The sequence below is a fragment of the Squalius cephalus genome (assembly GCF_949319135.1).
Source record: "Squalius cephalus genome assembly, chromosome: 4".
NCBI classification, from domain to species: domain Eukaryota; kingdom Metazoa; phylum Chordata; class Actinopteri; order Cypriniformes; family Leuciscidae; genus Squalius; species Squalius cephalus.
Window position 1 is genome coordinate 30,994,645 of NC_137125.1, and position 10,824 is coordinate 31,005,468.

At 39.1% G+C, this 10,824-nt stretch overlaps 1 protein-coding gene across 1 annotated transcript; it reads left to right on the forward strand.

Moving 5' to 3' along the window:
• The first annotated feature begins 1,926 nt into the window (after positions 1-1,926).
• Positions 1,927-2,640, forward strand: LOC307157573 (uncharacterized protein). Its single transcript, XM_079869513.1, has 3 exons — positions 1,927-1,986; positions 2,082-2,208; positions 2,361-2,640. The coding sequence occupies exons 1-3, from the start codon at positions 1,928-1,930 to the stop codon at positions 2,562-2,564; spliced, it is 390 nt and encodes a 129-aa protein (XP_079725639.1). The 5' UTR covers position 1,927; the 3' UTR covers positions 2,565-2,640.
• The last annotated feature ends 8,184 nt before the right edge of the window (positions 2,641-10,824 follow it).

The window sequence follows — 10,824 nt, forward strand, 5'->3', positions numbered from 1 at the left end:
ACGACAGGCAAACATAGGCGGGGGCGCTGCTGCCCTGGACCTGGTTCTCAGTGTGGGTTTACGTAGTCTGAGAGGTGGTAACAGAAAAGAGAGCTTGTCGTTATCGTTATTATATAGTACATTTGAGTTGTCACAATGGTGAATTCTTGTGTTTGTTTTGGATGCAACAACTCCAACTTGTCTGGCCATTGGGTCCACCGATTTCCAAACAAGAAACACAAAGATTTCCGTGCTTGGATACGTTTCGTCCAGGCAAAGAGAAGCAATTTCGCTGCCTCCTCGGTGACAAGACACACGGTGGTATGTGAAAAACACTTCACACCGGACAACTACAACCAAGGAGATCTTACGGAATTTCGCATGGGATTTTGACGAAGAGAGTGGGTTAGGCTGGCAAATGGAGCTGTCCCATCGGTGCATGCAAGTCCACCAGCAAAATCTGGCGGGAGTGAAGAGTCCGTTAGCACTAGCAGAGAATCTGCGCGCCGAAAACGGGAGCTTTGCACAGTAAGTCTTATAATACTTTATACAAATTGTTGCATCGAAATGTAGCTCTGCATGTAATTTCTGTAAATGTATTTTTCTTGATGTTATAATGGATTAGTCTTGGCATGACTTAGTTTGAGAAGTTAACGTTAGCACCATGAAGGCACGAAAGCCCGCCTAGCTGCTAACGTTAGCTGCCGTCAGCTTAGTCTTGTTACACCCCGTGAGGCTGCACATGAGCCTCCTGACACTTATTTTATTGAACTAATAAGACAGGGTTCCAGACTGCGACCATTTTCTGAGAATGTGCGAGTTAAAATTTTATGTGGTCGCATTTGTGCGAGTGCATGCAGGTTCATGTAATGTTAGCCTACTACTCAGTTAAATTCACGCATGAATTTTCCTGCATTGAACTTGGTTTAGCGCCCGCCAAAGTGAATTTTTGTCCCGCCAAAGCATTATTTGATCGGTGAGTAATAGATGAACTGCTGCGCTTGGCTTGTGACAGTGTGCATGTGTAACTGTAAGAACGAACAGAGAGAGAGAGAGCCCCTGTCGCGCGCGCGCACGCACTCTCTCTCTTCGGAGCAAAAAGTGTAAACAAGACTTCACCGTCTCCAAAACGCATCCAAGTAAGGCTTTACACTTTCGTCTGGCATCCGAACAGAGAGAGTGCGCGCGCGCGACCGGGGCTCTCTCTCTCTGTGAAGCTGGTATCAACAGGGCACATGCGAGGGAATGCAGCTCGGGACTACTTTGAAAAGATTTTGAAAAGATTAGCAGTCTTTTAAATAATGCATGAATGGGGGATTTTCATGAAAGGACTACATTTTTTAAAGTTCAAAGTTGTGATTTTGTTTTCAGATTTTGGGAGAGAGTGCTGCCAGCAAAGACCGCCCCGTGCAACTGCCACTTCAGATCCTGAAGATGATGTAGATGGAGACATCTCTACAACGGACCCTGAGCCAGTAGTGGTCCATCGTGGATCACAGTGCAACATAAGATGTTTACATCGTTCATTAGGTAGTTAGCTTATATCTAGCATTCACCATACATGCCATATACAATCACAAATAAGGATTGCATGTCAAAATTTTTCATGATCTCCATGGTTACTATTTTGTAATTTACACTTTTCAGACAGTTAACATTAAAAATTATTAACTTCATAATGTTAGAAAAATATATTGTACTGGGATGCATTAGATAGTGCATGTGTTGTTGCCAATGAATGTACAATGGTGAACAATTATTAAGATTAATCTCTTTCATCTAAGCTGTTCTGGTAAAGCCTCAGATGGTGGATGTGGGGACTCAAACCGAAAGGTTTGAGCATCGCAGATCAACTCCACTGGCCAGTCCTGAACAAAGTGATGATGAATGGTCATTTTCTGATATCATCAACCATTCTGGTGATATGTCATGGAGTCCAGGGGAGGAGATGTTGAGCGAGTCCTCTGAGGAGGAACCAGAAGAGCTGGAATCTCTCAGTGACCCAAAGTAAAAACCTTTTTATAAATGGAAACTCTTTCTGATTGTGTATCAAAAAATGTCATAGTCAGAATTAATGTGTTTTTTCCTTTTCTTGTTTTCAGTGCTGTTGACAAGTTCATTGTTTGCCAGAGGCAGTTGCTGTCTTTGTTCACGGTTTGTCCTGCATGCTGTGGGGAAACCCAGGGACACATAATGCACCCGGAAGGAACCTTCATAAAAGTCAAGCAGGTAATGTCTTATTTGTCAACTGTCTGTGAGGAGCTGAATTATAGTCTGTGAATGTACAGTATGTATATTCATTATTTGTGTCTTAACTATACAGGTATTTCACTGCCTCATCTTAAAGCTGCTTGAGTCTTGAATCTTCTCTCATCTTTCAGGCCTGCGGAACTTGTGGTTATGAGCCTTACTGGCAAAACCAAGAGAAGGTGCATCGAAACATGCCTGCCTGCAACCTTTTACTCAGCGGTGCCATCCACTTCTCAGGTTGCATGGCTACTCAGACAATCAGGATGCTGAAGCTGTTTGGACTGCCATCAGCGCTATTACACTATCCCTACCATCGTGCAGGCCTGGAGGAATGAGCAGAGGGGGATCATCAGGGAGTTGAAGGAGACTGGGGGTGGATTGATCCTGTCTGGTAGAATGACCTGACTGCAGGTAGAATGGTCCAGCTCACGTCACTGATGTAGAACAGGTCAGTGTGTTTTTGCATTAACCTCTAAATGTGACTGTTTTTGACGTTCTTAGATCAGATTCTCCTGGACACTGTGCCAAATATGGTAGCTACTCCTTGATTGAGGATCAAATTAAAAAAGTTTTGGATGTTCAACTTGTCCAAGTAAGTTGATGTCACATAGAAATCTTGCGTCTGATTTAGTTACTGATATTACTGTTACTGTTCAGTAATAATCCGTTGGTTTTACAGAGCTCAGAAGTCCCAAGCAGCTCTTGGTGTGAGCTAGAGGGTCTAAAGCGGAGTATGCAGTTCCTGATGGACCAAGACATGCAAGTGTCCGCTCTGATAACAGACAGAAATCGGCAGGTAATGATGCTAGGAGAGATCTAAAGCTGAACAGCATTGACATGCACAGTATCACTCAAAATAAGTTCTAAATTCTATTAAATCAATTTGTGGCTTCTTTGTTTTAGGTGAGAAAATGTGTTCAGAAGGAACAAGGCATTTCTTTGATGTCTGGCATATTGGGAAAAGTATGTATTGTGATGTTGGTAGTTCTATATAATAGACTTGTTTTTTGTAGTTAAATTCACTTTCCTAATAATTAGTTTGCTCTGCTCTGTTTGTCTGCTCTGGAACAGGTGTACAGAAAGCACTGGATGCTGCTGCAAAAGAGAGGGACTGTGAGGATCTGAAGCTGTGGAGGCCAGCCATTATCAACCATCTGTACTGGACCGCAGCTTCCACTCCTACAGGAGATCCAGATGAGATGCAGGCAAAATGGCAGAGTATGATAAATCATGTACAGGACATACATGAACACAGCACTCCTGCATTTACCAGCTGCGCACATCCACCGCTGGAAGGAGAGGCAAGAAACAAGGAGTGGCTGGAACCAGGTACAACATAGTAGCCTATGTTAAAAGATGTCAAATGTTTTGAGGCTAAACTTTTTTCAGTGCTTGTCAAGTTTAGTTTGGTTTTATCAATACGTAACCCCATGTGTACTAATAATTACTTGTGTTATGAAATGCGACAGACTATATGACAGAATATGTTTTATTTAGGATCACCAGCAGCCACTAAACTGGAGAGTGTAGCTGCCAGGAAAGCACTGGTAAAGGATATTCGACAATTGTCACCTCAGCATCAGACATTCTCCCTGGAGGCCTACCATTCCCTCATTCTGCACTTTGCTCCCAAACACACTGGCTTTTCTTTTCTTGGGATGTACAGCAGGTAGTGTTATCACTTAAAAGTATCAATACTAATAAAATTAGGCATTTATTTTCAATTTCAGGATATTGCAATACTTTTGTAGCAGGTAAAATGATGACAGAATAAATATGGCTAAAAACTAATGCAGTCTTGTATAGCAGACCAAAATGTTATTGATTGATAACAGCATTACATATTGTTTGCAAAAAAAAAATTTGCAAAGATGAGTCATTGTCTTAGACCCATTTGAACTGAAAACATTAATGTCATGTATTTCTGTTGCATTTCACTGCATTGGGTTAGCTTTGGAGGCCTAATGTTCTATCTACTTATCTCCTACAGACTTCTCTTGGCGGCCCTACATTACAATAGTAATGGCAACAGAGATGTAGCTCGAACCAGTGAGGGTGAGACACGCTACGCCGTTCGCTACCCGCGGTTTCACTTAGTTTTTCAATATCTTTTTTATGTGGGTCAACCATGTTACTAAATGTGTTCTAAACATTTCTCTCCTCAAGGATACGCAACAAATCTTATGGTCTCTCTGGTAGAGGAATACTCAAGTCACCACAGGCCCTACAAGAAAGCAGTGCTGTCTTGTCCTCTGCTGCCCCGCCCCCCCTCACCACTTCCCTCCAGAAGGTTGCCAAGGATGAGGCAGTCAGCCTCCATCTCGCATGACACTCACGCTTTAACATGTAATAAAAGATCAATTTTACCAGTACAGTTTGTTTCACTATGGATTTATTAATCGTCTTCCAAGCGGGGCCACTGGAAACCTTTGTATGTGTGTCCCTCCTCTGCAAACTGCCTCCTTATTGCTGACACAACACACGAAGGTATGGCTTTCCTAATGTCCCTGCCTAGTATTCCGTACGCCCAGCGGACAACCTGCCTGTATGCTGTGTATCGGAACTGCCTGTGGTGGAGATTGGGACATAATTACATTTTGATCATACCATGTTTTCATAGTAAACAATTCCAATGGTAAATATTGCATGTCCTGTTGGCTGATATTCTACTGTACTACACAACACCAAAATTGTTTTTATAGTAAGTATATGGAAACCACTGAGTTTAAAAACCTGCTTAACAGGATTTACTATTTTGGTGTAGAAAAGCTGGTTCTTTAAATTGCAGTGTGAAATAATTTTTGCTCAAAACATACTCTGGTCTGCTGGCTTGGAGAGAGCCATGCTCCTGTCTGAAGTTCATGTATGCTATCTGCAGCACAAAAGGATTCAGACAGGATGCTTCAAACCCTGGATGGAGTGTGAGGCAGGTAATGTCTTCTGGGGGATCTAGGGTTTGGACAAGGGACCAATAGGCGTCGACCTCCCTACAGCACACACTCTCCACTGCTGATGGCATAGCCTCACATCTACCACACAAGCACCTGTTAAACAAAATGTGCTAAGATAAACTCACTCTCCTTCCCTCCTTGTAGCTCTAGTGGTTGGTGTAAGACCTTGTAAGAAACGACATGTAGACTACCTACTTACTTCCTAAAGCTTATGTAAATATGCACTGTAAAAAGACGACCCCCCCCCCCCCCCCCTACATTTATGCACAGTATAGGCAGTCAATTAGATGCATTTATCTGCATGCCTTACACCCAGTGTCCCTCCACGTGACAATAAAAGATCCTTGTAACAATGACTATATTTACATGAACAGCATATTCCCGTCCTAACCGGAACACTAACTGCTTTCATACACGTACTCCGCAGTACATGTGAGCTCATTTACATAATGTCCGTCGGAAATACTAGGAGGGGAGTAGTATAACAGCCGGGTAAGTTCGGAATTCCAGCTGGCCGGTTATGTTGTTCAGATATACGGCCCAAACGCTTGACATCTACAGAAGCAGAACATGCAGACACCTAGGTCTGAAAGCAGCTACTGATTAACCTCTCTTGCCTAGGCGGCTCATAATTATACGGCAATGGCCCATCGTAAGAGTTTACAATTACATTAACCCCTACTGCAACCTCTTCACTGTCTGACTCCATTACGAAGAGATGAGATTTACCGGCCGTTGCGTCACTTCCGATCAGAGCGTTTTTTTGACAGCGGAAGTAATTTTACTCACACTTTCTTTTAAAAAACTTTTTTAATGCACATTTATGATTAATTTCTTCACGCAAATCGAGTTCCTACACTATTTATCTACACGTTCATTCACAGGGATCTTCAACTTGAAAGATGGACTTTAAGCTTCTTTAACCCTTTAACTGTCATACCCAACCTTTTTTCGCATAGACATGAAAATCACTATCCAAACTTAAATGGTTGTAATTCAAGAATGCTTTGGAATATAGACCTATGGTTGGTCTTGTTTTAAAGAAGACATTTGCCAGATTATTGTAGAAGTGAAATTACAAATTAAACAGAAATTATGAAAGTGAAACAGAAAAAAAGTTATATAAGTTCAGACTGAATTTAATGTTGGATCCCGAATAAGATGATCCTGAATATCGGGAGATTAACTAAAAAGCAATTAACTAATTCATAAACGGTTGTTTTATTGCCCGGCATACAAGATATGGCCTTATAATGTTTAATGTATTTTTTAATCGACATCAGTCATTATTACAATATCATGAGCAATAATCGACTATAATTATGTTTTTTTTTATTTTATTTCAGCCCTACTCTGAAATTAATTCAATTTTTTTTTATTTAATTTTATAATTTGTGTAAGCTATTTATATTTGGTTAAATCAAACTATTTGACAGGAAGGACAATATATTTAATAATAGGTAATAATAAAAATTGCTCTTAAAATTTGCCTGAATAAGCCTGAATGAATTGATCAGCTGATCAGGTGTGTTTAATTAGGGTTGAAGCTAAACTCTGCAGGGCTCTGGCCCTCCAGGAACTGAGTTTGTCATCAGCGCTTGTTTAGAGGAAATGTTATCAAGTGATGTAAAACATCACTTGTTATTCTTTAAAAAAAAATAGTGTATATATGTACACATTACTTCTCTATATAAGTATTATATAAATATACAATTAATTGTTATAATTAATTAATGTTATGTAATTAATCTTCTATTTCTTTATTCCTTATACGACTTTTAAGACTAACATTTAAGGCTAATAATCATTAGCCTAAGTCTAATGCATTTTATCACCTCCCTACCATAAATCATAAATGCTTAATGTTGCTCTGATCTTAAAGCTACCAAGTAGGATCAGAGCAACATTAAGGATTTATGTTTATTGTAAGGAGGTGATAAAACGCACCAGACTTAGGCTAATGATTATTTAATTTACATTTATGGAATGCATAGAAAAAACACTTAAAGCACAATGTATTAAAAATAACACACATTTTATTTAACTGTAAAATGAACAATTCATGAACAATAAAAAACGAATTAAAAATTGAACTAGTAAAAACAACAACAAAAACAGTCAAATTGATTCAAAAACTTCCTCCATAAGCTCCTCCAATGGTTCAATGCTGTGTACTACACTATTGTTGTGTGATAGTTTCAGCTTTATTGGCAGGTCATCAACAGCGATGTCGAGGTGCAGAGCTGCAGGGACACTGTACTCCTCGTAGGCGTCAGACAGCAGAACTGGTGACCTCCACCTCTGCTGGCTCAGCTACAGTCTTCTGAAATGTAATAACATCAACGGAAGTCTCAGCAAAGGCATTATATATCAATAGACATGAGTCATTACATGAACACTATTAACGTTAGTTGACCACATGATCTAACAAGAAAAACGCTTCTAAAGCATTTATTTATCTTCGTTAATGTTAATTTCAACATTTACTAAAACGTTATAAAAGTGAAAGTTTTTGGAACTGTTGTATTTTATTAACATTATGTGTAACACAGATTGACAAGTACTGTAACAAATGTGTTGCTCATTGTCAAGTTATCCTTTTAGATATGTGCAGCTTCCCCACTTGAACGAGAATATGTCTACTCAAAAATTTTGAACTGGATTCCACTCAATGACTGAACAGCTGTTTCTTTTCTACTTTTTTATTCTTGCAGATTCAGTAGTTCACTTCTTTTTCTCTTGAGTTGTCATCAGTGCAATTCATTGTCAGTTTTACCATTAGCCATTTGCCATTAGGTGAAAAACCTTTAAATACAAAATAAAAATAAATCAAATACATACTTATTTCACCTACACATAGGCCTACATCAATACCTTTTGCTCATTAAGCATCAGCATATCACTTATTTCACAACATAGAATCTCATAATCACATTCAGTAATATTTGACCATGAAATCATTTCTTTCAAGTTCACAACAAGCCTAGAAAAGAGTCTACAAACAACTATCAACTGATTTATCTGTTATCACTTCACCATGCTCGTTAACCTGAATAAACATCATTTTAATTAACAATCCCCACTCAACTTCCTTTTATCACCGCACCCGTGTTTGTACTTAAACATCAGAATCACTAATACAATCAACTAACATTAACATCGAAGTGACAGACCAAACCAACCATCCACTACAGCTCCAAACTTAATTTGACAGCAGTAATCTCCGGTAAAACGTTTGTCACAACCCTTAACAGTTCAGCATCTTACCGGCTGCCTCTTCAGACTTTGTATTTGTTTGTATTGTATGATACGTACTCTATCCTGGAAACTGACGATGACGATGCCGTGCGTCCTTTTAAACGTTCCGTGTAGTCCTTCAGCATTAGTTGGTTCCGTTGATCTCTCCCTCTAGTTTGACTTGACACTCATTGTTAGGTAACTTTTATTACATGGCTTGGTTGAATTCTAATGTAGAATGCGGTCTGTTATTTCTTGATAACAGACCACTGCTAAGTATAACACACCGTTGCCATGAAAAACAGCGTTGCTATGGACGCAGGATTCTAACCGTAGAGACGGAACAGAGACTATTTTCTTTAGCGGAAGCAATACAATCATTTTTAAATCAATAAACTCCTTTTGAAATCAATATTTCGTGTCAAATTATTGATTTATTTGGTAGGTAGCCATGTAATAAGCGGGATTTATTATTACTCCGCTTCGTGTCGGGGTCCTGATCAGCCTGTCGGGGTTGTATTCGCTATAACAACCGCCTCGCTCTACATTATCCCGTACATAGTCAATGCATTAATATTAACTAATAGTGCCTAATTCTAAAGTGTTACCAATATAAATTATTACCAATTAATATATAAAAAGTAAAAAAAAAATTATATCCACTTGGTACACACTCACGAGAGTAGAAAGATCAATTAGAGAATAATTCGGTTACATGATGCATAATGTTGTGTACCTCCACAGCTGAATAGCTGGATGAGTTTGGCAGCAGGTCTGAGAGTCGCCCTGAGAAAGGAAATCTCAATGTGATCCCCCAGGCTGAGCTCGACCAGGGCCTCGTCACGCCAGAGGGACACCTCAAACACCTTCTGGCCACACCGGAGAGACAAGTCTCTGATGGGAACCTCCCCTTAAGCCACTCGGGTCATCCTGAGTACCTGCAACTGCATGATCACAAGGGTAAGATTGTTGTTAATGCAATGCAAGTGAATACAATCACTAGTGCTTAGACACAATTTATATAACATTGGCTGTGAAACTGATTAAAATGCATCTTTAAACAAAACATTACCTTAATTCAACCTATATGTATTAAAACCTTAGTCACTTTTCACTTATTTATGAAAAGAAAATGCAATAAAAATGATGGCGGAGAATATCTAAATATAATAATAAATGTGTTGGTACAGAATTACAATTTTGGGGGGAAACTCTTAAAAAGTTAAATTTAATTATTGAATAAAATGTTATTAAATTAATTTGCTTACTTTTTCAATTTCTCCTTTCAGGGAGATGTATCCTCCCCTTGTAAACAGGTCCTCCTCTTCCCCAGACATTAGGGCAGTTGGTGGATTGAGGAGGTATTTGGCCGATCTTTCTGCCTCCTCCGGCAACTCAAAGGAAGCCGTTTGAAATTTGTGTAATTTTTAATTATATAGGCCCTCCCGGTTTCAAAAACTGGGCTGTCACCATCCACGGGAGCAATAAATGATCTCAGCACCATTACTGAGAGCACATATTGTGGTGGTTTTGTAGGATGCAATTTTTTATTTTGTTTTTGGATACATCATAGGTTTTAGCATGGCGGTTCGTGCGATTGTCCACGCAGAAGATCCGGGTGGGCGCAGGTCTGGTGTATGGCGAACTTGCCGCTGACATTCTGGAGGGTAAGAGACAATACACATTGATTGAGTAAAGGTGATGATACACGGGGCAACTTTTTGAGCAATGTTGCTTGGGCACTTTTCCATTGAGAATGGGCAACAAATTTTTCTCTGGATATCTCAATGGGAAAGTGCCCACAACAACAAACAACAAAAAAAAGTTGCCCCATGTATCATCATCTTTAGACAGAAGACCAAAGGCAATTCATCATGCAAATAATACAACTATGTCCAACAGATTCACCATTCAGTTGGTTTAGTGACTACATTTTCCTGTCAGAAATACCCCTCTCAGAACAAATCCTGTCATAATATAGTTTATTGTATTGTCATGTCTTCATTACATTTTAAAAATCATTAATGCAATTTGAATTAAGTAAAAAAATTACTTCAGAAACTACATTTTACTGTCAGAAATACTCCTCTCAGAACAAATCTCGTCATGATATAGTTTATTGTATGGTCATGTTTTCATTGCATTTTAAAAATCATTAATGTAATTTGAATTAAGTTAAAAAAGAATACTTCAGAAACTACATTTTCCTGTCAGAAATACTCCTTTCTGAACAAATCCTGTCAGATTATAGTTTATTAAACCTCTATTGTCAGCCTGTCTTGTCACCATCATATAGGCCCTATCACTTTCATTTTATTGGAATAATTACGTTTTTAGTTGTGAAGTTATAACTTTTAAGCAAATTTTGTAGAAAAGTACAAAGTGACTTACCTCAGAAAATAGGTGT

Coding starts and splice junctions, on each gene's coding strand:
- LOC307157573 (XM_079869513.1), top strand. CDS start 1,928: ATGTTGAGCGAGTCCTCTGAGGAGGAACCAGAAGAGCTGGAATCTCTC. Junction 1,987..2,081: donor GAATCTCTCAGTGACCCAAA/GTAAAAACCTTT, acceptor TCTTGTTTTCAG/TGCTGTTGACAAGTTCATTG. Junction 2,209..2,360: donor CCTTCATAAAAGTCAAGCAG/GTAATGTCTTAT, acceptor CTCATCTTTCAG/GCCTGCGGAACTTGTGGTTA.